The sequence below is a fragment of the Solea solea genome, chromosome 13 (assembly GCF_958295425.1).
Source record: "Solea solea chromosome 13, fSolSol10.1, whole genome shotgun sequence".
Lineage (NCBI taxonomy): Eukaryota > Metazoa > Chordata > Actinopteri > Pleuronectiformes > Soleidae > Solea > Solea solea.
Window position 1 is genome coordinate 22591948 of NC_081146.1, and position 27247 is coordinate 22619194.

At 42.5% G+C, this 27247-nt stretch overlaps 1 protein-coding gene across 8 annotated transcripts in view; it reads left to right on the plus strand.

Annotated features, from left to right (window-relative positions):
• Nucleotides 1–27247, plus strand: part of mef2d (myocyte enhancer factor 2d) — a 97456-nt gene that overhangs the window by 65656 nt on the left and 4553 nt on the right. For 3 of the 8 annotated variants that reach the window (XM_058647202.1, XM_058647201.1, XM_058647203.1), the window contains exons 5-11: nt 1244–1469; nt 5140–5193; nt 12026–12204; nt 15255–15284; nt 17640–17757; nt 18185–18365; nt 19948–20016. In XM_058647202.1, coding sequence (XP_058503185.1) covers nt 1244–1469; nt 5140–5193; nt 12026–12204; nt 15255–15284; nt 17640–17757; nt 18185–18365; nt 19948–20016 — 857 coding nt within the window. The remainder of the gene's footprint in view (nt 1–1243; nt 1470–5139; nt 5194–12025; nt 12205–15254; nt 15285–17639; nt 17758–18184; nt 18366–19947; nt 20017–27247) is intronic. The other 5 variants (XM_058647207.1, XM_058647206.1, XM_058647204.1 and 2 more) reach the window with 4 other exon arrangements.

Below are 27247 nucleotides of genomic sequence, written 5' to 3' on the forward strand. Positions count from 1 at the left end.
AGTTTTAACCCGGCATGTGGCGTGAAAGGCGACACAGCTTTCCACCAAGTCACCTTGCATGCCAAAACTGAGGGTGTGTGTGTGTATGTGTATGTGTGTGTGTGCGTGTGTGCGCGTGTGTGTGTGTTCAGGCATTTGAAGAGTTTATTTCCTAAACCCTCTGTTTACATTCTGAACAAAATCCTTTCACGTCTTTTTTTCTTTATTCTTTTTTGTTATTAAGTACCTGTTGATCCCACCTGATACAAACTGTCACTTTGACTTCTCAAGATTGATTTCCTCCATAAACTTCAGCAGGAAGACAAAAAGGCGACGCATCATTCGCTCTGATTGACGGCGGACCCATCTCGACTCATTTAGGAAAACACCGTGATGACAGCAAATGATGAATTAAAACTCAAAGTTGCAATCTATTTCATGTGACCTGCCACACAATATAGAGTTAATACGTCTATTTTTACTTATAAAACGTTTATTTTGAAATGATGTCAAATACCGTCACTGATATTCGAGAATTGACATTAACATTCAAACAATATCTCTATAAAATCAATTAAGGGCTTTTTTTTATACATCCATCGACTCTATGGGTTCCTCAAAAAACAGGAGAGCCTAATAATAAGAATAATATAAACACAAACTGGATAATGCATCTAGAGCTGAAGCGATTAATCGATGAATCGATTATTAATCGCTTACTAAATTAATCGACAAGGATTTTGATAATCGATTAATCGGTTGGAATATTTTTTCATGATTAAAACAAGATTTCCGATTGTTTAAACTTCTTAAATGTGAGTATTTTCTTAATTTCTTTGCTCTCATTAAAAGTCAATCATTTTGGTTTGTGGACAAAACAACACATTTGAGAACATCATCATTTCCAGGTTTGACAAACACCGATCAACATTTTTTAAGGTTTTCTGATATTTTATGGACCAAACGAAGAATCGATTAATCAAGAAAATAATCGACAGATTAATCGATTATGAGAATAATCGTTAAAACCCTAAATCTGAAACTAATTTTAGTGGATAAAAGTTAGTTACATATAAATAAAGTTATGATTCACTTAAAATTCAAAAGTAAACGTGGTTCTGGAAAGACTCTTCTTGTGTGATTGGTCTGTGTGACTGTGTGATTTTACCTGTGGGCTGCTGTCCATGACTGTGTGTATATGTGTGTGTAGTAACATTAATGCGACACACTCTAAGCTCCGCCCCTCTTCCTGTCTCTCCACCAGTCTACAGTCCCACAGCCGACCTTCTCCATGCCAGTGACCGTGCCGGTGTCCAATCAGAACGCAGCAGCAGCCCTCCAGTTCAGTAATAACCCCGGCGGTGCCCTGGTCACCACCACGTCCTTCGTCACCTCCACCCTCACAGACCCTCGCCTCCTGTCACCACAGCAACCAGCTCTGCAGAGGAACCCAGTGTCGCCAGGGTTACCACAGCGACCTGCCAGCGCAGGTAAGAGGCTGCTCTGCTTAAAACTGTGTTTTCATGTGGCTCCACGACAGGTTCGTAGTGTAACTGACAATCTCGTGTGCTTTCATACAAACGCATGACATATAGATCATATAGGTCCAACCTGAATAATAGTTTTCTATATTATATTCTATTCTATATATGAAAAAGGAGCCAACTTTTAGGCGATTTTAAGTCAGTCTTAAGAGGTTAAAACAGTTAAAACATCTTGACTATAGCTACGACTGCACCAAACGGAAACAGAGCAAAATCCATTCGTTTTTGACAAGGAAGTGGAAAATTTGGAATGTCTAAAGTTCATTGCCGGTCTGAAAGCAGGTATTGACACATATTCAGGAGCTAAAGCCAACGGTGTTGAAAGTCAATTTCAGAAAGTAAGTACATACTACAAGCTGTGAAGCGATGGAGCCATATCCATACAAGGCTGGACGTTCCAACCAAATTCAGTCGATAAACGGATCCAAAACCACCGCAGAAACACTCAGGCTGACAAGCAATGAATGTCACTAATAAGCTTAACTTTGTTGTGTTTTTTTATCATTTATCACAACATTTGTGTCTGGACTTCAGTACGGGCCTGAAAAATACCATTATCACCTTTCAGCATAATGTTCAGAGAGAGAGAGAGAGAAGGTGATGTTATTGGCTGTTCCACTACAGTTATATTGTATACAGATTCATTTGGTGGAAATGTTGCTACTCCTACAAAAAAGAAAAAGAAAAAGAGTCTAAAAGTTAGACACTGAAGCCAATAGATCACCTGTCATGATGTAGAGATTTTCTTGGGTCATCAGTCGCATAAGAAGTGCATGCAGGAGTTTAATTCTTCTAGCAAACCTGCCTACAGCAGCTTTAAGTTACATACTTCCCACAGGATTAGTATTCACTTATGAGGCTTACTCAGGGTGCAGACAGTGACTCATCAAAAATCATTTTGCATATATTATTTTTTTTAAAAAGGAGCATAGCGCTGCTTGAAAGACACTGTTGTCAAGGTGATATAGCACTTTGTTGTCTTTATTTTTTTTCTGTTGATGGTTTGTAGAAGATTTTTCAGGTCGCAAAGCAGCAAAGTGACCAAGTGTGGGTTGGTGTATTGACGTTCTGTCCTCCTGTCAGTCTGGGTCACTGCAGTCAGACTGCACTGACTAATAATGACAGAAATCTCATCTCGTCTCTGGCCGAGGCTGGTACTCTACTCTCCTGTGTGCACCTGCTGCCTGTGCGGCAAACCAATCCTTCACCCTCTGACTAAAAGGATTTGTGTCCCATTTCTGCGTCTCAGACAAGGTTACTTATCAAGCTTTGTTCTGACCAGTATAATCTCATTGTAAGTCAGAATTAGGTGATGTAACATGCAACAAATGCATTACAACATCTTTCATAACGTGCCATTCTCCAATGCAGGGAGGTTTCATGTGGCAGTAATGGGTCCCATATTACCGGAGACATATTAGATTTATCGCGTTTGCTTAATTGGTGTTTTTCCAATGTTTCGGTCCAGCCAGATATTTGCCCTTAAGGTCCCTGAAAGGAGCTTTTGAGCCAAAAACCAAATCTGTACCACAACAGGGAAAATAAGTGTCAGCAGTTAAAAATGCAGCCTGCCATGTGGGGAAATGTTAGAATAAGGTTTGAATGAACATAAAAGTGCACACAAATGGTGTTGTGTCAAGACAGAGCTATTTAATCTGCGTTGACATTTTCAAGCAGTAGTGAGTGATATTTATTTGTTTACAAGTTGTAAACACGTCATGATTTTTGTTAAGGTTCATAAGGAAAGATATTTCATAGTGGCTCGCATAAACATCACAATATTACCTCATATACTTTGAGTCATTTCTGTGGCAACCTGAAAAATACAAAACAAATATTTACTCTCCTTCATGCCTTAGGTCCGTAATTTGTTTGTGAAACACTTTTTCACTTATTTGTTTAAATGCTCTTTAGGTCCTGAAAGCCATCAATAAATAAAGTAGTTTATGTTAAAAAGAAAAAAAGCAGGTGTCTGTCCCTCTCACAACAATGTAATAAACACCAATCATTTTCTTCACGTGGAACGATTTAGCCGTTTGTCACATGCTGGCGACAAGCCAGGGAGATTTACTCTGCTGATGCTGAGAGGATAGCTAGCAGTTAGCGAATGAGTCATGGAAAACAAAGCAGCTGAAAAGCAGAGAGTGAAACTGGCAGGGACTGTTTACTTTAGAGCGCCTTCATTTCTTTATTGAAATATAGATATTTGGCCATCACTAAATCTATATTTTAACCCACGCCTAGCTCTGAGTGTGGAGCTTTGATGATGACGACATTGGTAGCATTTTGTCAAAGTGTAGCATGCTAGTGCTAGCTTCAGAAATCAAAACAATTAGCTAAAATATGCTAACATGCTTCCTAAAACCAAGGGAGGAGTGCAAATTCAGTGGTAATGTAAAATCGTTCATCAGCACAAACATAAAAGTGTCTTTTTAAATGTAGTATGTTAAAGCTAAAAAGCTAATTCACTGCCTTTTTTACGCACTGTGGTTAGCGACAGCTAGGTTTTGGGGTGTTTTTGAAACCAGAAGTATAAATTCTGGCCATTATCTGTCAAACACACCACAGCCATTTCCCAAAAGCATCCTCTGATTTATAGTCTGTAGTTGTCTGGATTTCCACTGGTTTTTATGTCATTACATGAGAAAATGAACCTACTTCTCACTTGATTAATAACACCAGTATAATTTTTTTCCTGAGGAGTTTCAATCACCAGGTCTCATTAAAGTAAATTCTTCATTCTTACATTTAATTTCTTCTACATTACGGTGTCTAAGTTCCTGTCCCGCAGCGTGAGTTAAGATATATGCAATAATTTATAGTTATTTTAAGGTAAAATCATGTTTGAAGTTCAATGCAATGGGAAATCTTTTGAAATAATCATGATTTCAATTTTGACCCGATAGTTTTTTGCATAATCTAACAGCCTTACCTCTGTTTTGCTAAAAACAAGACTGACCTGGCTAAAATGTTGAAATAGGAATTCACAAATCAAAATGGGGGTGACAATTGGCGTGAATGAGGAAATGGTTCATTCACTAAAACAACTGTCTTTGGCCAAACTAATGTTTTCAGGAACCAAATATCCTGCACACTTCAATTTATGGATTCTACAATCAATCTGTTCAGTCCCTTACAACCATTGTCAAGACAGTGGTGTGTGGGTTATTTTGTGCATGTAAAAAAAAAAGACTTGGAAATCTACTGGCTGTTGTTTTGACTCTTAGGACTAATCATGTACTTAAAACAATCCTCCATTTGAATACTTATTCGTCCTCTGTTTCATGTTTTTATTCCAGCGTTTTAAATGAGTGTGGTGATTCTTTTTCTTCCCCCTTTTCAAATGTGAGACAATTACCTTTGAGAAGTGGTGAAAGTGGCTCTTACAAAATTAACTGGAAATGCACACTAAAACCAATTATGATTGTTTTCCAAGTGAAGTGAGTCTCGTTTGCAGTGGAGCTTTTTAAATTATCCCCTTGATTAAATGGTATTTTACTCACTAAAAAGGAATATGCTCCGTTAGAGTGAAACTGTGCTCAGCTGAACTGCTTGATGTGAAATCAGTATAGTTGTGTTTTATTTCATGATCGCGGCGCTCTCTCTCTCTTCTCAGGTGCTCTGTTAGGAGATCTGGGGAATTCAAATGGAGCGTGCCCAAGTCCAGTCCGTAAGTAAACCTCATTTACTTTTCACATGCTTCGTTAAGTGGGTTTGTTTGCTGGTACAAACACACTCGCAGTATGCTACATCAACTCATCCTCTCTGTTTTCTGTACATTCGCTGAACTTTAAGGAAGAAATGACTTGTTAATTTGACACAGTGAAGGAGCTTCGCAGGGTATTTTGTTTGTTGCAACAGGCTCGGTTTTTGTGCACACAACACACACACACAAGCACAAAAACACCTGTTGGCTGACGACAGCTGGCGGTCACGGTGCAAGCTGCTTGTAAACAGTCCAAAGAACAGAATGGGTTTCAAGTTGTGAGGGAGAGAACTGGAGAGAGCGTTGGTAACGAGAAGCAGGCTGAACAAACACGCATACAGGCAAAGCGGCTGTTATTTTATATACGTTCTGTATAAAATCAGTAATAAATGATCGTATATGTATCATGAAATCATTGAAATTGACTGACTTGAAAGGTTTTATCGGTGCCAATCCCAGCTGATATTAGGTGAAAGACGTCAGGGGTACACCCTGGACAAGTCGCACATATTCACACTATACTGTGACTGCTCATTTGGGGATAATGGTACAGCTTAATACTTTCAGAAGTCAGTGCGACCACAGGTTGAAGAAACATACAGAACATACTAGGAATTGCTTGGAGTGTGCGGAGTACTTACAGCAACTGTCCTTCATTTTTGATAAAACACCAGGCTTTTGAAGTCATTTAAATGCTGATTATTGACTTTTACATCCACTTGTCCACTTATGCTGGGATCAGGCGGCATTTTTGTCTTTCGCGACCCAAACGATCATCGTTTACGACACTGTGTGAGTTCATCGGGGGAGGCGGGGCAAGAAGCTGTCAATCATAGCCTACTGGGTTGCTGTTTCTTGCCAACTTGGTAGTCCCTGGAGGAGACGTCAGAGAGGCAGACACATCAGAGCACTCTGTTATCCTATTGGTCAACGTCGTAGGAGATTTCAGACTAGGCAGGGAAATAGAAAAAAATCTAACATGTTTATTAGTTTAGTTGACAGGTACAGAACCAGGTCTATATACACCAGACTTCTCGTCACAGAGGGTCCCCGACGCCAAATCTCTGTGCTTCACTTATGTTACACTACACTTCTGTTCATCGTCCCCGACGTTCATGAACGGTCCGACACATTTGACGACCAAAACGCTTGAAAATCGGCCTGAAATCATGTAGTCTGCTCCCGGCATTATTACATCTTTACATTGACTTTGTATGTCATCTCATGTCGGTGTGAACGCAGCCTGGGAACTTTGAACAGCCGGTCACACGCTGAACCAGGATATTACGTCACTAATGTCAGGTTTTGCCTGCACTGTGATGATTTAAACGGTTTTAAACCCTCCTGACAACAGTCAGTTTTCACTCTCCCTGGCTCCACCCACTAACGCCCTCCCCACCCCCCCCACCTTTCATCCTGTCTCCATCAGCTGTTCCCCCTCGTCTCCTCTCAGGAATAATCTAAGGCCCCACCCTACCCCCCTGTCCAACTGTCCCTTGTCTTGGCACAGGTTTTCCTCAGAGGTGACTTTGACACTGGCCAGAGCTCTCCCTTTAAATCCCATTAGCTCAGACTGATAGTGCCAGCCTGCCTTTAGTAATAGAGGCTTTTTTTTTTCTTTCCACATTCACTCTAACATTCTCTTTTCAATCAGCATATTTTCATTAACTTTCCTGCTTGGTATCAGGGAAAAAAGCCAAGTTTCAATAATGATATTAGTTTCAAAGACACGGCTGCTGCTGAAAGACCAGTTTAGTGCATCAATCTGTGTTGAGAATGAATAGAAGAGTAAATATCAAGTGTGTTTATTTGTTTAAGGAGAGTTCCTTGGCAGTTTTCCATTTCTCTCTCTGTGTTGATTCTGCAGCTCACGCCTCAAGACGACGGTCTGTGAGAAACGTCTTCAGCTGGAGAAATTCCAACTCGCTTTAATGGGATCTAGTGAATTTTTGCTTGTTTGGCATTTCAAACATAATTAATAGTGAATTTACTTCTGTTAGGGCGGCATAAAAGGCGACTTGGTGCTAGTGCCGTTTCAAGAACTGACTTTTCTGCCAATGACAACCGCCACAGAGTCACTTGTTCATACCCATACTTACATACACATAACTTTTGGGAATCCGTTGCATAAATATTGTTCTCACGGATGAGGCTAAGTGAACGTGTGATTAGATTTGGAAGCAAAGGTCAATGTCACTGTGACTTCAGAAATGACCGTTTTCTGCTTTGTGAACGTAATATTTTAGGAGCGTTGTGAGGAATCCTTTCAAATTTGACACAAATCTGTCTCTGGCACAAACATTGACTTAGACTTAAGGGTAAATGCATTATCTTATGCACATCTTGAGGGAATCCTGGGTCCGGAGTCAGTACTTTTTTCTTTGGCATTGTTTGTTCATTTGAAAGCAGATTAATTTCTCTTTCCTCTGTGATGCAGATGCTGGTAGTTTTCACGTGGAAAAATGCTGACTGTCACATACAGCACCATAATAACGTTTGTCGTCATCAAGAACACTAAAAACAGTGCCTATTTATAAGAGTGACAAGTGGCGTGGTCGTGTGTGTTGTGCTGTGACTGACTCTTGGAGTTGTTGCTTCAGTCAAATTTAGGGTTCCTGCAGTTTGCTCACGACAGAGTCATGACTCTTTCGCACGTTGAAACTCGATATTTCCTCAGCTCCAAAAACACAGCTCAGATGACTGGATCCACTCGGCCGTCTGTTCCTCTTACTTTGGCCTTAATCCCTCCATCCTCTTTCTCTCTCTCTGCCTTATATGTGTCTACTTCTTTGCTTCTTCTCCAAGTTCCCCTTCCGCTTGTTCTTTTCATTTTCCACATTTTTGCTTACCCCCACCTCAGTGTACCACACTTTCTTCTCATACCTCTTCCCGATCTTCATCCGTTCGTGTTTGCCTTCCATTCCTCCCCCTCTTCCTCCTTCCTTCCCTCTCCTCTCCCATTCATCATGTCTTCCATCTTTTCTCCTCTGCTGCCCTCCCCTGTTCTCTCTGCCCTCCTCCTCTCATGGATCTGTCATTCTCAGCTGTTGTCCAGGGACCCGGGGCTCTGGGAATGTCACAATTGACGTCACTCGGCATTCCACACATTCCCACGCCCAGCCCGGTGTAATAGGAGACATCACGCACACGCGCTCTCACACACACACACACCGAGAGACAGTAAGAGAGTAAGAAACATGTAAAGGACACACAAAGAACTAACATACACAACAATAAACATGTTTCTATTACTCAGGCTGTGTTGACACTAATCGTTTTTGCTGGAAATGATTACAAAAACACTCAAGTTAAGGTTTTTAGAGATAGCACTTAAGCCTGATAACTTTCTTAATGGTCTTTGTCCAAAATACAAAAACTACAAACTCTTAACTGGGAAAATATAACAGATTCAAGACTAATGGTGCGTTCACACCAAAGGCAACGTGTGTATAACGCAATTTGCAAGTATTTTCTCCGCTCTCTATCAGAAAAGAGGATATTTGTCCCAAACTCTGTGTGGGATTGGCTTTTGTGCTACTGCATCATGGGAAATATTCACTCAAATCTATTGTTCCGAGGGACATTTCTATTTGACTCACATGACTGTGCAAAGCTATAATACGATATAGCTTTAACAGTATAATTATATTAGTATATGTCAGTCACTTTATTTGAGCACATGCACAAAACATGGTAAACATTTTACAATAACTGTGTTTTTTCATGGCGACAAACATCTGCTGTGAGGTGTAAAAAAGGTATTTTTACATCAGGTTTATTCAAGACACATGCTTGAGCGTTTGAGATGAATTCATTGACAGACAAAACAACAAAGTTGGCGGTGCCTGAAGACTTTTGCACAGGACTGTAGTTTTACTTTAAAAAAAACAATTTTCCCTTGTTTTTGAGTTGGATCTCTTTATGCAAATCATTTTCCTTGCATAGTCTGTTTTTCTTAAGAATTATTTTTGAATAATGGATGTTTCTCTGTGCTCAGCGTGTAAGAATAACTTATAACTTGTAACATTTTCTGTTGCGTCCACAAACCGTGTTTTGTTTACATCCCCTCACTGCCGACACAGATTTTTATCTTAGAAGTAGTTGTGTTTAAATCGTCCGCCGTAACTCCACTGCTCTGAGCACTAAAAAAACCCAAAACACCACTCTGAGGAAGCACTGATTTGTTTTTTTTAATTTGGGTGAATTGGCCCTTTAAACAGCACCAGCTCAGTTCTCATCACATTGAGTTAATGATGTGTTTCAACACTTCTCCTCCCGACGTAGTCATTCACGCTCGTCGATGTGCACTCTCCGTTCCTAGCTTCTTTGCCAACCTCTCCTCCTCTGCGTTCTCTCCTTTTTTTAAACTCCTTGTTCTGCGCCTTAGTTCTCGCCTCCTTCCCTGCATCCTACATTTCATTCGTCCTCTGATAATTCCCGTCTCTGTTCAGTCGTCTCCTACTCGCCGTCTCCTTTGGTTATGAACCTCTTTCCTCACCTCTTCGTATCTCAGCATCTGCTCCTTTTCTCTCTCATCTTCTTCACTCTGATTCCTCCCACCTTGCCTTCTCTACCTTTCCTCTGCACGCCACTGCTGCTCCTTCTGTCATCCTCCTTTTCTTTTGTTCTCAACCTCTTTCTGCCGTCTCAGTTATTTGTTTTTGTTCATTTTATTTAGTTTTTTGTGTGAATAATCTGTGTTTCTTTGGTGTCTTTTTACGAGTAAAGACAAATAAGTTCATTAACTTCAAGCAAATACGTCTTAAACCTCCTCATGTTTTCTTTTCTTAGTCTGTTTTTCTTTTTTCCCTCCATCACTACACCCTCAATCCTCCCCCGCCTCCCTCCTCCCCCCTCACCCACCTCCGCCGCCTCCATCAGCCCCTTCTCACTTTCTCCTTCCCGTCACTCTTCCCTCTCTCCTTCCCACTTTACTGATAGCAGAGGTAGGGTTTGCTTGTTGTTGTTGTTGTCAGGTTTGTGTGTGTGTGTGTGTGACTGAGATGAAACAGAGTCACATGCCTCTGTCGCCTGGAGGTGGCATCACGGAGGACTGCTATCTGTTATCATGTGTGTGTGAGTGTATGTGGCTGGGAAAGTCCCTGCTGTCCCCCCCTTTCAGTGACTGAGTCACCGTTTGAATCTAGGTCTTATTTTAACCTATAAGCAGCAGGACCGGGCCGCTGTCTGCCGGAGCCTTGTTGTCATGACACCGACATCGCCGCGTCCCCTGACCGGTCACTAAGCTTCACTGTCCAGGAATCTTCATAACTTTATACAAACAGAAGTAAAAAAATAAATAAATAAAAATCAACAAACATGAATAACATATAGCTGTAAAACATACTCCTGTTGTGAAGCCTCTGGGTTTGCACTTTGATTAACACAGACATAATCTGCGATCACATCTTTTTTTCCTCAAAATTCAATTCAATTCAATTCAATTTTATTTGTATAGCGCCAAAGCATAACATACATTATCTCAAGGTGCAAATCTCTGACAGAACCAGACTCACAGATGTGCAGCATCTGCCTCGACCGGTTGGGGTGAAAGGAAAAATGGGGGACACAGGAGAAATGGGGGACAGAAAGGGGGGAGAGACAATGGACAAGAGGGAGGTGAGGTAGAGACATGAAGAAAGAGACCAGGAGCAGATACACAACAACAAAAAAAGCAGCTAAAGAATTATACTGATATCGACTTTAATTGTAGCATAATTGGAACTTAATTTACAAAATTGACCTGAAACTAGCAATTGTGATTATCAACTCATCACACAAATCAGAAAATCAGTCATAATAAATCAAGAGGCTTATTTTCCCATAGACTTCCATTCAAACCTTTTTTGATTCCAACAGAGTCGCCCCCTAGTGGGTAACTGCTACTAATGTCTCACTACCTGGGCTTCACTTTTGAAACAAGGCAGTCAGAGATGGCAGACTTCAGACTCAGTGCACTTGCGCACACACACACACACACACAGACAGAGCCACCAAAAACAATACTTCACTCCCACTCCGTGGGGTAAAGTAACTATGTCCTTTTTTTATATATACAGTCAATGCCCATAAGAGGAGATTTAGACCAGTCACGGCTCTTCAGTGCAAAGGTTGTTTTTCCAGCATTGGTAACATCTGCATTTGCTGCAAAGTAACCTAAAAAAAAACAGACTAAAGAGTCTAATAGTGATGTGAACAATAAGCTCAATTAAAAAAAACAACAGTAATTGAGCGATTGCCTTGTGTAATCTATGACGTATGAAACATGTGGGTCTGTTCATTCTGGTGGAGGTGGCTCAGGACAAAGAGCCTCATTCTAGTATTTAACCACCTGGAGATGAGATGAGACAAACAACTGTTTTTTTTCTACTGCGTGTGCATAAAAGCGTGCTGAGAGAAACTGTTTTGGAAGAAGTCCAGTGACACTTTTCTGTGTGTGTTTTTTGTTTTCATGACGACTGAAACAAAAGCGGGAAACTGTAACGAGAGAGAGTGTGAATAAGGTAGTTTTGCAGAAAGCATGACGTGGTTTTGATGTTGAGGAGCTGCAGAGAAATCAGAGCGCCGCCAGTAAACACTGTTTGAGCTGCGGAAAATGTGGAGGAGCGTGTGGTGTATTGGAGCGACTCAACTCGCTAATGAGAACACACACACACACACACAAAGAGCTGGACATACACACCCAGGCAGGCAGTTACACATTGAGTTTGCAGGTAAACACAGTCACTAAAAACAACACAACTTCCTCTGTTCCTTGATGTCTGTCTCACTCTTCTTTCTCTATGTGTCTCTCCAGCTAATGGCTACATCAGTGCCAGAGCCTCCCCAGGCCTCCTCTCTGTATCCAACGGCAACAGCCTGGGCAAAGTTGTCCCGGCGAAGTCTCCACCGCCGTCCAACCCACAGATGGTTAACAGCCGCAAGCCGGACCTGAGGGTCATCACCTCGCAGAGCAGCAAGAGCCTCATGCAGCCGGTGAGCAAGAGCAGGAGCAACAACGCAAACAAAGACAAAGAAAAAAAAACAAAAACACACCATTCTGTGTGGTCTAGACTCACAGGGGAAAATGCAGGATTAGTGTAACTCAATATATCAAGTGACGCTCATGAGAGAGCAACTCTCAGATGCTCGGGTGGTTTAAAGATCCTGATTCTCAATTCATTCTCAGGTCACGCAGGTTATTTGCTGGTAGTCTGTCTCTATTTTTTGACTTAAATGCTGCTGCAGCTGAAGTGTGGACATAAATGTTACTTCAGGCCTTTCCTGGACCCTTCCCTGCCAGGCTTCAAGTCAGCTTTCCCTTACTTTGGGATCATTAGAGTGAGCGGTGGCATCCAAGTGACCCACTCGCTTGTCTGTGAATTTACTGGAAATGTTCTCACTACTGTCAGAGTAGTGTGACTCAGACAGTCTCCTGCTGTGTTCTTAAAATGTCGACAGCAAATCGTAGAAAATATCTGGCACATTTTTTATGTCAAAAATCAGCTTATGGAATCAAATACTGTGGTATTTTCATACACGTTCAGCATTTCCACAAGTGAGACCTCACCTTGACCGACGGGTATATATAGCTCAGTTTTGTTCACTCTTCAGTTCAGTAGCTATGATGATGCTGAAAAAAAACATCCCACAAACAATAGTTTGTGCAGGTGGAGAATTTAATGACTTCAGCTTAGAACCGAGAAAAGAAGATACTTCTTCATCTTCTGGACCCACGTTACATTTCACTTCACCTCAAAAACTACTCCATCAGGGGCCAAGTTACGCGCGTGTGGCTCTGCAAACAAATAACAACCACTTTTAGAAGAAGTGACAGAAGAACCAGGCAAATGCCTGCATGATGGATAAGAATCTAAACACCTCAAGTGTCTAAACCCCAAGGCTGACGCCTGGTTCACACTCGACGCGTAGTGTGTGCGTCGCGGATGTGCCGAGTCTCGTTCGCGTCTATCTCTCACGTGTGTGTGTTCACACGGCTGCTGTTGACCTCACTTTGTGATTTTTTCTGACAAAAAACATCGAAAGAGAGAGCATCTGCTGCTAAAATAGTTTAAAACCATGGTTCTCAATCTGTGGCACGCAAGCTTCCTCTGGTGGTGCTTGGAGGAAACTCAGAAATACAGTTCTGCTGTATATACCAGGCAGAGGTGGGTAGAGTAGCCAGACTATTTACTCAAGTACTGTCACTTTAAGATAATAGTTACTCAAGTAGAAGTAAAAGTACTCATGAAAATAATTACTCGAGTAAGAGTAAAAAAATATGCAGTGAAAAGACCACTGAAGTACTGAGTTTCTCCGTATTTATTTTTGAAATAATAATAACAACATAATATAAAACAGCAATGTTCAAATGAAGATATGTTAGATAATAATATTTTAAAGGTGACATAGACCGGAAGCTCCAATTAACGCTGCGTTTTTGTGTGTATCTGCGTCATTACCTCGTTTATGAAACCCTAAAGTTTCAGAACAAACAGTTCAGCCACTGCTGAGAAAATAGTGTTGTATTGTTTTCCTGGGCTCTGCGAAGCGGATCGACACTTCCTTAATTTGATGTCGTCATCAGAAATCCTCACCACCGTAGAGCCTCCCGGTGCGGGCACTAGTCCGGGCACATCCGGTTGCGTACATTCAACCGCAGAAGAAGAAGAAGAACTAGTATCGTTGTAGCTGCTGAGATGCAGAGCATCCACCGTGCCAGAGGGGGAGCTGTGTATCTGAGCGCTGGCCTATCTATTACGTCACTTCCAGGTACCTGGCCAATCACAGGACAGTAGGAAAGCTCTCGTTGGCTGGCCAATCACAGCAACTGTTTGGTCTGAAACAGCGCGGCTGACGAGAGCGTCAGCGAGGAGATATTTTGATCGGCTCGTTTGCAGCGATTAGGAGGTTTTTAATCATGAAAACAAGTTAATATATGTAAGTAGACCTCCATAACTAACATATATGTGTGATACAAGCATTCTATGTCGCCTTTAAATAAAACAATAAATACGGTCTTTATAATATAATAAATAACCCTTGAACTAAAACAATAATACATTACTTCTTTGGGAAATTAAATACATCATTCTTTAACAAAAATATAATAAATTAGGATTATCCAATTCAGATACATCGGTACGGTAAAAGTATTGGTTGGCCGCTCAGCTGACAACTGAGAGCTGAAACCCGGAGACCAGAGCCTCGGTGTCGGACACAGTAAACAACGAGCCGCTGGTGTGTTTTAAGTCAACTTGGAGCCATGTGACTCAACTGGCTGCATTTGATTTTGTCAACATTATGTTATTATGAGTTAAAATAGTTATAAAAATGTTGGCTGAAGACGGCCCTCGGGGAGAGAAATAGATTGCGCATGTAATAAAAAAAATATGATATAAAACAATAAACGTCACTTAGCCAAATGGAACGGCGTAAAAGTACCGTTCTTTCTTCAAATATATACTCAAGTAAAAGTAAACGTATGTTGGAATAAAACTACTCCTAAAATTACAATTCATCCAAAAAGTTACTCAAGTATTAAATAAATAGTGCGTTACTACCCACCTCTGATACCAGGGTATGTGAGCTGAGAGGAATTTAATATCATTTCAGATTAACTATTGTCTGGATCTATTCACACCTTCTTCTACACAGTGAAGAGAACATATTTGTTTGTCACAGATCTGCGATGTTCGCGCTTTAATCTGCCGAAATTAAAAAGACGTCCGGTGTGAACCAGGCGTAAGATCTGTCGTCATCCAGAATATAACTGGCTCAGGAGTTAAACTTCAGTAGTATACTTGTAGTATTTTAAAGAAACATTTCGCATGCAAACGTTGTACAGATGTGAATATTTCAACATCTGGATCCAGTGGTTCTCTGTCCGTCGGCCATCTAACATGAACCTCAGAGCTCGACTCTCCTCAGAGAGAGCATTACAACACATGTTCATGTTTTACTAAAGTTAGTTCAGTTGTTATGGAAACGTAACCGCCCTCTTGTTTCTCCCCCCCCTCCTGCCCCCTTCGCCCGGCCCGTGGCAGACAGAGGACGAGCTGGAGTTGGTGAGTGAGGTGAATAGACTTGTAGCCTCGAGGATGTGCTGTTGATCTCTGTGTGATCTCACTGAGCATGAGTGTGACGCCATCGGCAAAGTGCATCCCACAAAGGGGGTTGACTCAGCCGCGCCAGCGCTGCGACGCGTTTGAGAGGAGAAGCGGCGAAGGCGTCAGCGTCCGCGGTGAACTCGGAGCATCAGAGCAACTCTCCTGCTGCGGACAAATCAGCTGGGGCATTCTGGTTCCTGCGAGATTCAAATTCAAATTCAATGAGTCCAGAAATGGACCCAAACTTAAAATTTCTTGTTATAAAACGCTGTCAAACAGATCATATTCTTACGCGAGTGTACACTTAACCTGGCATAGAATTTACTAGGTGAGTCTTTAGTTAAGCTGCTATAATTAGTTTGTTGTTTTTATTGTAAAATATGTAGAAGCCCCTCGTTAAATTACGCAATTGGCAAAATATGACTTCTGAAATTCACGTTCTACCTGGTTCTGTCCAAACAACAGAGGATTAAATAACACCAGAGAAGAGAACCAGAGTGACCAGCTGACTCTCCGCTGCGTGGAAGTTGCTCAGCATGTGCATGTTGGGTTTTCGTGTGTGAGTGTCGATGCTCTGAGGGTCAAAGTGAAGAAGAAACATCGCAAAGTTTCCCGCTTGGAACACACACACAAACTTAAACTGCATAACTACACACATTCTTTAGGACAAACACACGCCTCTGGTTGTGTTTTCATTTCTAACATACCTTCCTGCACACACTCATGCATATACATTTCTATATAAACACATTCTTATATACACACACACAATCCTCACTCCTCCATCACCCTTGTCGATGCATGTGTTCCTATCCGCATGATTCTCCAGCACGGCAGCGACGTGTCTCATCACACCTTCCCCTGCGACGCTGCATCACATGAGCACCCGGTCCTGGCGACAACGTTGCCGTGCCAACGCCACCTTAAGACGCGAGACACTTCCCCAAGTGTCGCTGAAAAGTTTAGTGCGGCACTTGGATGTTCTCGCAGCGTCCAGAAACGCTCTCTCCCCTACATATACACACACACACACACAGAATGAAAATAATATGTTTATTATGTCAGATGTTAGTTATTAAGGTTGGGTTTGTTTTGGCTTATTGTTTTCGCTTCAGCTGCCCAAAAAACTTCATATAAGGCAGGAAAAGTTCATCTGAGTTACGCACTACTGATTTGCCGGGTACAGTGGAGTCACGGATGATTAATTTTGTTTTAATTTTAACTGCAATCAAAGCAGCTTTTGTTTACAGTGAAATATTTCAGTAGTAAAAGTATAATTAAGTTGTCATCGACCACAATACAAGGTCCCTGCATCCACTCTGCTGCACAGTGGAAAGCACATGTTAACAATTATCATTACGGCCGCTTGAAACAGGATGAAGTCATGAACTCTCCTACTCTGAGCCCCTTATAAGGAGGGAAAGACACATTTCAGCCCGTGGAACCAGACCAAGTCTTTCTCTCACAACACATGAGATCCTGGAAAGATTTGGGTCGCGCTGCAGTCGTGCTCACATGGACGGTTCCTGCAGAAAATGCCTGAATATGTGAAACAAATGTTTCTTAAAACATGTAGGCTCTCAAAAACAGACCAGATATGGTTTTAGGATTGAAGGATTGAGTCCTGAAGTGTTGGGCTGCACTTTGGGCCTTTTTCCACCCTGCAAAAACCCCACTCACAACCACAAACATCTGGTATTTGACGACAATAAGAATAGATAGACAGATAGTGCTTTTTTTCCAGCACTACAGAAAAAGGAATCTGTTGTGTATCCATTGCGTTTTCCCAGGCTACATCTGTAATAATCGCAGCTGTTGTTGCTGCGGTTACGCCTGCCATCCGCACTTGGCATTTCAGAGCCCGGAAAATGGACCCGTTTGGAAACGTACGTTGACTCGCTCCGATCAGTCGTTCAAATTAAAACAATCCCTGCTCTTTATTTGCCATTGTTGTTTCTGAAACGTCTGCAGAGGAGAAGATCCATTTGCTGTTCTCACCGGCATGTGCATGTTCCAATCTGTGTGAATGTCACATGGTAGACGGTGGTTTTCATCATGCATCAGTGTGTCGGCAGGTTATTTCTGATGAATCTGGACACAGAAGAAGCTGACTCAAAACAAAAAAGTCAAAGTATGCATGTGGTTTAAAATTTAAAGATATCAGACGTTACATTAGATTATTAGATTTCAATATTAGACAGTTCCTCGTATGACTGTAGATCCAGAACAACACTCTCCCTTTTCCTCCCTGAGCCTCTTTCACTTTCAGTCTCCCTTTTCCCTTTGTTCAACATCCTCTTTCCATCTCTTGTGTCCTCCCAGAATGCTCAGCGGCTAGGGTTGTCCCAGGTGGCCCAGCCGCTCACCACGCCTGTGGTCTCCGTGGCAACGCCCAGCCTCCTTGCGCCCTTCTCTGGCATGCAGACGGCCTACAACACCGGTAAGACAGCGGTGGCGGCAGCACTCAAACTGAATGTGTCTGTTTGCATTAGGTTGGCAGAGAGCTCAGAAACATTTTAAAAAAGAAATGTAAAAGTGCTTACATGAAGCAGAGTGAAGGGTACAGTCCGCTTTACTGTATGTCAGGAAAATGTTAAGTGTCATGTGGAAAAACTTGAAAAGCTCCCCCATGTGATGCCATAAACCACTATGAATATTCACTTTGTTCATTGTGTGAGAGCTTCTGGAATGATTCCACTTCAAAGGTCTCCATTAATATGGATTAGCTGTGATTAATATTGATGCCCCAGAAAGTTGTATGATGTAAAACAATCCCTCCCCTCCCTCACTCGCCTTCTCCTCCTTTCTAATTCTCTCTCTCTCTCTCTCTCCCCCGTGTGCCACCCTCTCCCATCCCTCGTTCTCAGAGTACCATCTGATGAGTGCAGATCTCACGGCGCTCCAGACGTTCACACCGCCGGGGCTGGTGCCTGGCAACATGGCTGCCTGGCAACAGCAACCGGCAGTCTCCCAGCATCAGCAGCAGCAGCAGCAGCAGCAGCAGCAGCATCAGCAGCAGCTGAACCTGGCGTCGCTCAGTAACTTGGTGTAAGTCATTTCATACATCGTAAACGTCCTGACCTTTGTCCTTTCCACTTAAACAGGTGACTAGTTATGTGTGCAGTGTAGACTTCACGTAGCCTCTCATACTGTATATGAGGCTGTAGCTGTAGCGTCAGCCCAGCTGCGGTTGATTCATCTTCACGGTGACCTAGTTATACCCTTCCACCCCCACCCACCCACTGACTCTGAATCCCACTGGAGTCCCTCTATCATTTAGCTACTGGAAGAGAAGCCAGCCTGCCAACTGTGTTTTCCGTCATATGAAACTGTTCAAACTGTTCAAACCGGTCAGTCAGCTCAGGTTCTCCTCTGCTCCTTCTAAGTAAAGAGCACACTGTTTTTAGTCGTGAACTCTAGAGAATGTCCTCAGTTATGGATCTGGACATAGACGTTCCAGGAGATTGTTCAGAACGTCCAGGTGAGGGGGTGGAGCCTTTTCACTACGCAGTTCCAGCACGACTCAGCATGGCTCGCCGTAACTCTACTGTTAGTTTTGCGATAGTACCTGGTACTTTTTTTTTAGCACCTGCTCTGGTCGAGGTTTCAAGCGAGCTGAGCCGATACTAAAACCAATCTGATTGGTCAGAGAGTGTCGTCACTGGAGGAATCATGAGCGCGACGCCCGACACAGGAGTCGAACCGAACAATGGCGAACTGTAGATCAGTTAAAAATACTTAAAAATCCTGAAAACATGCGTTAATCTACAACATTTAGCAAAGGACATTTCTAAAATCTCAGTATTTAACAGAGGAATCTGGTTTATTCCTGGTCTGTGCCCCGGTCATGCAGGAAGTACTGAACTAATCTTTTTTTAATTAACTGAGTCTAATGATTCAGTTACACCGAAAACAACCGCTTTGCTCGTCACTAGTTTGTGTCGTGTTTAAAAACGACATATTAGAGCCGCGCGTTGTGCTGGAACTGTGTAGTGGAAAAGTGCCGTTAGACACCTGTCCTTGTCCCACTCTACAAACACTAGCATGGAAAGTGTGTCCACCCCCGTTATGCTAGGTGGTGATATGCCCCTGTTTCAGCTTGTTAATGCTTTCCTGTTTAGCTGGTGACACCTTTCAGTCTTCCTACCATTTATATGAACTTTTAAATATTACATTTTTAACACCGACAGAGCATAAAAACCAAACTCTTGTCTTCCCAACTGTGGCACATGCGCAGAGCGCCGAGTGTAGGCCAGTTCAGGTCTATTTGAACATAAACATGCAGTAGCATGTAAATGTACTGAGTGTGATTTATCCAGAGCTTCTCCTGCTGTAGGTTTCCTGTGTTACTGTTATGCTAGCATGTCTCTAGAATGTGGTGATTGAAGGTGGAGGTGGCTGTGTGTGTGTGGATGTAGTTTTCTGATAAATTCTTGATGATTATTGATTAAAAAAAGAAAAAGATGTTTCCTGTGTCAGTGAGGGCTGTAGCATCCTCACCTCAACATGGGTGTGAGCAGCCTTTCACTTACGCTAGGCTCACCTGTGGTTGAGGGAGCCGCTTGTAACCGCCTCTCGTTTTGTCCCTCCCTCCCCCTCTCTCTCCCCCCCCGCCTTCTTCTCTCCACAGCATGTGGGGTGCAGAGAAACAGAATGCAGACATGGTTAACTGCATCTCCAATTTTGCTGCTAACCTGAGGTGAATGACACGATAAGCATCCGACAAGAGCAGTCACCGAGCTGCTCTCGGGGCTCAGTCACGAGCCAGAACAGAGAAAAATGACAAACACGATATCAAACCGCTGTGTCTTTCCATCTCCGTGCTGGTTGTTGCTTCGCTGTGTCTGTACCTCATTGCTCTTTCAGTTCACTTGAAGCTCTCTCTCTCTCTCTCTCTCCTTTCTTCTCCCGCTCACGTGGTTGTAAGAGTTGTCACGCCACCCTTAGGCTCAGATCTGATTCTCTTCAGAAGCATCAAAACCAACAAAGATGCATCAGCGCGGTGGTGACAGCTTCTCGTTAAAGCCCGGAATGAAAGAGAGTGTCTCTCTGTGCAGGCCTTTTGAGTCCCAGACACTGTGCCACTGCACAGCTGTGAACCAGCAACACGCTCACCGCATTAAAATTTTACCTTTCATCCATTTAGCTGTCACTCCCGCGTGACAGCCGCACATAAGCTTCAATTCCTCCGGCACGTGTCGTCCAAAGCACACGGCGCTAAAAAAGAATCATTTAGCTGTGGCTTTGCTGTCAGCGCCACTTATTTAGATTCAGCTCACATTAAATAAAACCCAGTTTGGTATTTGATTATCAGTTAGTAACTTGTCACGCTCTCGTGATTATTTGAAATATGCATTAAAACATTTGACTACGAGCCCGTTTAATGCTGATATCCTTTAGTTCAGAGCACAGTCACAGCCTCCTTCTCATTTGTCTCGGAACAAAGATAAAGAGCCGCTCGCCGTCTCCCTTCACATTAAAGAAGATTCGAAATAACTGGCCTGTCAGCGGCGAGACACTTATTTGTTTCCCCGTGTCACAATGTGAAAATATAAAAATATGATAATGGCTTGTTTGTTATTGTTAACAGCGGCAGAGACTTCAGACGACGGAAAACACAACACAACTCCTCGTCACCTTAAAAGTGTGAGGAAGCGGCCGTTAGGGCCTCGTGAAATCCAGACAGGTGCGTTAAAGCACAACAGCTAGAGTTTGAAGACATTTTCAGATACAAGCGTTTGGAAAATGTCTCAGAGATCAGGTCCAGCCATTCACGTGTGATGAATGTGTCTGGAGATTGTCTCAGTCTGAGACAATCGGAGTCAGGGAAGGTCCAGAAGGGTGGAGCTTGAGAAGAATATGCAGGAGGCAAGACACTCATTTTCCCGTTTTTCCGGACATTTGACGAGGTAGCTGGCAGGAGAAGTTGGCAGGGAAAATGTCTGGAGTGACTTTTGTCGACATATTTGGACATTTTCCGTGACCTGGAGACACTAACAAGATACTAATGATGATGTTTATATCGCATATCTTTTTTAATGTCACAGAAGTCACAAAATAGACCGTTTTTTTATTTTGTTTTTGAATTAAGTCAAGTGAACTTTGACTTATTTTCAAATTTCACAAATTTAATTTAAAAAAAAAACTTTTGTTTAGGTGTGTGTACATAGTTGGTGAAAATGAAAAAAAAAGTATATATGACACTCTATATTGCACATTCTTATAGCCTCTGTATATAGCCTAAAGCATTTGAGCCTAAATGCTCTAAATGTTCCACAACAACGGGACCTTCAAACACCTTCAGGGAATCCTTTTAAATGTGACACAAATGTGAGGATTTTGCTGGTCAAATTTCACATGACCTCAAGTAAATGTACGTACATATGTCACGAACATTCACGTGGTAGAATTACGTCACGTAAAGGTCGCTGTGAATGTCTAAAGTGTAAAGCGGTTCGTCCCCTAACCAGAAGGTTGGCCATTCCATTCCCAGCTCCTTTTACGACTTAGTGGAACTGTCATGTGGGTTGTCAAAGTTCAAGGTCACGGGGTCACGGTCACGCGGATGTTATGCACGAATGTTAAAGTTAAGTCCAGAAGCTGGTGTTATTTATATGAGTCTGGATCGCACAGACTTGCATGTGAGTCGGTCAGCGTAGGCAGCAGGGTTATTATTATTTTTATTTTTTACATCCCTTGGGATAAATAAATGTCACTGCTCGGCTTTGACTTTCCTTAAAACTCGAGAAACAGTGGTCGTGATTTCCGCGAAGGAGCAGGGCTTTTTAAATTTAGCCGTCACGGTGCAGCCTGTCATTCCTGTGGCACCGTCATGCCTGACACTGGAAGGAGCACCAGGCAGCTTCTCTGTGTTGTGTGTGGGAACGGAATGACAGAATCACTGTCACTTAAAACAAGCAAGCGCCGCAGAAAAGCGGGAATCTTTCCCAGCACACCAAACTGTTCTCTCTGCAGAGCGGAATAAAAAAAAAAAGTGTGTCGTCCTTGGACAGCATGGGCAGACGTGGGTGCTTGTGCAGCCCGGGCTGCTTCCAGCATGTTTTTGATTTCCTCACAGCGAGCGAGCGATGCGAGCGAGCCCCTTCCAATCAAATGGTGATTGACGGTTTGGCAGCGGGCGTCGCCTTCGCTGTCGTCCACACTTTTGCTCGCAGCAGACTCTGCGCAGCAATGATTTCTGTCATCCTCCGTCCCCCCCCCACCAACCCCCTCTCATCCTCTTTTTAATCATTCTCCTTCCACTACGTCCACCACTCTGTTTGTTTCCTGCTCAGTTTAAATCAGCTCTCACCTGTTGACTCTTATCTTGCCCTTCACGCCCCAATCTGAATGTTAATGTTGCAGCTGCCGCTGAGCCATGCTTCCGGCTTTTAACGCTCGCTGCACATGAGTCTGGATGCCGTTTGTTGTTTGTTGTTGACGTTGTTTTCCTCGCTGAGTTGCGGTGTGTCGTCAGCGGCAGGACAATGTTGGATTAAATCCACCATTGTGTTTTAAAATTTAAACTCACTAATATTAAATTGAAGTGCTGTTTGAAGCTTTACTTTAAAAAACAATCTGTCAGAAAAATGGCAAAAAGCTCTTTTACCCAAACCTGGTAATAATACTAGATGTATAGTAAAATGTGACCAAATGTTTCACCAAGTGAATTTGAAGTCGGAACAGACTCTGACCTCTGTATTTTATTAAATTTACATCATAAAAGCAAAAATAAACCAGGAAAATTGTATTAACTAATAGGTTGTCATGTATAAGAAGAGAAACCCCAGAATATTCCTTTAAATGTGAATATTTTAAGTTTCTTTGCTCCATAAAATGATTTTCTGACACTTTGTGGAGCAAACTGTTGCTCTATTAATCCATCGATTATGGAAACAATGGTTTCCCGTCTCTGTAGTGGCAATTCCAACATTGCCCGGTCCAGTTTTAGAGGAAGCCATAGATTTCAGCTTTATCAGAGCTGACTGTGAAAAACACATCTCGCATGGACGACTGTCAAACTCGTGTCAGCGGAGGCTTAAACACTTCCTGCCGTACATGGCTCCTGACAGCGGTGTCTCAGTGTGACTGAAGCAGCTGTGTGTGGACTGACCGTGACCGGCTCCGTCCTGCTGTTTCCTCTGCTGTTCTGGCTTTTTCAAACATGTCTGCCTCTCTCTCTCTCTCTCTCTCCCCCCCCTCACCTCCTTCCACAGCTTGGCCTCGCAGTCCAACCTGCTGTTTGGCAGAGACGACGGCCTCTGCTGGTACTGAACTCTCTGCACTTCAGTCACTCAGCAGCTGCAGCAAATGCTGCCCCCCCCCCAAAAAAAAATATCTGCTCCTGCTGCTCACAGGAAACTCCAGCGCAGCATCCAAACTTTAGAAAACAAAGAGTGAAAGTTCAAGAAACAAGTTAATTGTGGTGTTAAACTTATTTAAACAACAATAATTCAGAAGTACTGCAGTAGATTAAATAACTAAACTCTAATTATTAATCAAGAATGTCATTTTATGTCCAAAGGATGTTAAAATTGCTAATTCACGTCTCACACACAAGATCAGGACACCGGATAAACTGTAGGACGTATAATAAAATAAAGTGAGGAAAAAAAAAAGAAAAGAAAAATTAAATAAATAATTGATATTTTAATACATTTTATACCGCAAGTGTGTAGCAGCATGAGATGGAACTTTATTTTGATTTAATGTGCAAAGTTAATCAAACTTTACTTGTAAAGCACCTCTCATGCAGGTTAGAACAGTTACATGTGCACAAATCCTCAGTAATGCGTCGCTAAAAGTGTAGATTACAGTAGAAATGCCAAGTATTATGACTGGAAAGCTATGTATTAAAAAGTGTTCATATACTTCATATGTATATACATATATATACATATATATATATATATATATGTACATACATATTATATATAGGGTAAAAACAAAATCCAGTTCATCCCTCCCTCCTCGTGACGTCACCACATGAAACCACGTGTGGTGAGCGCGGCCATTTATTAACTGACGAGTAACGAGTCGAGCTTCACTAATGTGTCAATAAATCTGTTGGATTTTAATTAAATAGTTTTTTTTTTAATTACTGCTTGTTGTTCCTCAGAGAAGCAAAAACAAAGCATTTTAGGGGGAAACGAGGCCGTATCTCAGCACACACGGCTTCTGTAACTCAGTGTGTGCTTCTGGCTGTGCTCGCTGTTTTGTTAGCGCTCAGGGAGGCAGGCGGGCGGGTGAGGGAGGGAGGGAGGCGGGGGTGTTCAGACTGCCTCTCTCCTCGCCTTCATCACTGTCACCGGCCCGCTGACTCTGCCATTTTCACTCGCCATAACGACGGCGCCCCCCTTGGCACCTTCATCCATCTACCTGCACTGGCTCGAGCCATGACTCGCAGGTTTGATGAAGTGGGCACGGCGGGAAGACGTGTGTGCGTACGTGTGCGTGTGTGTGTGTGTGTCACAGACCCAGATCGCCTGAAGGAGACTTATCTTAACTCCTCTCAGTCTGCCAGTAATTGAGGGAGTATTAGAGATACAGTGCTGCAGATGGCTCATGATATGACATATTAGAACACACCCGAGGGGGAAAAACACAGTAATTGGGGGGGCATCACATTCAGATCGACCAAGTCACGCTGGAAACACACACACACACACACACACACACACACACACACGCAGAGAGGGAAAGAGAAAGAGGAGCACATGCTGAAAAATCCTGCCAACACCGTCAGAGGAATGAGCCATAGTGCAGCGTCAACAGGCAGGTTTGGATCAGTGACAGATTTGAATCAGCCTGGAGCCAGAAGAGGAGGAGAGCGAGGGGAAGGAGGAGGAGAAGGAGGAGAGTGACTGGGATGGTAGAGGGTTTGATCAAAGAGCACTGGCAGGCAGGGACACAGACCGTGACACAGACATGGCTTCGCCGCGCATCATCTTTGTCTCGCGCTTCTCACGTCTCGCATCGTTCCTTGAAATTTAGTTCTTAGAAAAGTTCTACAAACCTTTGTTGTTAAAGCGGAAGTCTGTTCGCATTTTCACCTTTTTCCTCCTCTGAGCTCCCCCTACAGTTTCGGAGGAAGATATAAACGCCCATCAGTTATCTAGCACTTTATCCTCACTGTTGTAAAAACTCACTGACGCTCAGAGCACAGTGAGTACAAATGTTTGCTCGTTTTCCTAGTTTTTTTTTGTGTTGCGATGAACGTCTAATAAAATGCCGCCATACTCCCCACAATAAGACATTTAACCCTTTTATGGCTGTAGAATTGTCAAAAAATTAGTGGTTCTGCTCCTTTTTTCCAAGATTGCTTTCACTTTCAATATCTGGCAGTAATTAAACCGTTTAGGAATTACAGTACTGAGAAGCTGACATCACAGACGTGTGCGTGTGGTGAATCTTGTCTGTGATTGGACGGTTCTACCGTAATGACAAGTATATGAGCACAAAGCTCTATTTCTCTGCATTCCGATATCCATCCATGCATCTTCTACCACTTTATCCTCCACATGAGGGTCGCACGGGGGTGCTGTGGCAATCTCAGCTGACATAGGGTGTGGACACATCGCCAGTCCATAGTTTTTTGATTTTCTAGATATCGCAGACAGTCTAGGAGTTACGGCAATGAGACATACACATGCCAAATCCTGTCGGTGACGGTAACAGAAGGGTGAACCATCACTATGACTCAAAAGATGTTAAATTAGGGTAAAAATCTTGCATAGTTCTGCTTTAAATCGAGTCGCCAAACAGCGGGTGATCGGAAGTCTCGAGTCGAGACAATAAAACATCAAAAAACAGGATAGAAATCTAAATTGAGTCTGGTTTTGCGTATTCTCACATTCACATGTTGTATAAACCTGTGCTGATGGAAACACACAGCGTTCTGTTCTCTGGCTGCAGTGCTGTTTCACTTTCTGTCTCTATTTTGTTGTTGTTTACGACACATGGAAAAAAAACAACCACTCACACACCAAATCAGCAGAAACGACTGCAGGAGAGTGCGTTGCATTGTAATAACATGACTTATGTAACGTTATTTCTTTGGTTGCTCTGACCACGCCAACAGACTTTGAAAATATGTTTTTTTTTTTGTGCTGCAAATCGAGCCATAACTTTTCCGTGAAAACTGCGTCCCTGTGGCAAAGACAATAAAGTGAAAGCAAGAATTATAGGGGGATCAATATAAACACGGGAGGTGTTGTTGTTGTTTTTCCATCACCATTACTCTTGCCGCAGTCACTTTCAACGCCATAATGACAAGTTTAAAATGAAAAGTTGTTCATTTCAGCGTTAATGGTGCTTTCCAGAGCTGCAAATCTCAAGTTTCTTGTTTTGACCGTGAGAAAAAGTTGTGTTTGCTCACAGCCGTCGCCGTTTATAGTCTGTATGTAAAGTTACTGCCACAGATAATAATGAGTAATCGGAGTTGTGATCCTGTTCCAGTTGAGATACGACGCGGTTCGTTTGTTTGTTATGTGACATAAACAAACATCGTGTGGTGTGTAAAGCAGGTGATTTTAGAAGCTTGTGAATGTGAAGCAGGAGTTTAACAATCTGAAGATTATTCTCACCCAAAATAAGTGTAAAACTGTAAAAAATCTGCTTCAATCTTTACCTCAGATTTAGGTTAGAAAGGAATAATATTTTGGTTTTGCATCACAAGATCATAATAAATCACGGGGGACTGGAATAACCGACCTGCGATCTTCGTCTCCACTTCATGTTCTTGCCCCATTTTGGGTAAAAACAAACAAACATAACTTCTGAATCGACTGATGGCAAATACAAATTGTGAGGTCTGTGTTATGTTCATGAAAACTGTCTATAGTTTCATGTATTAGAAGCTGAAGTGGCTGGTGGCTGGTGGATGTTTGAACTTAAATAAATAATAATCCTCTCAGTCTGACTCCATTAAA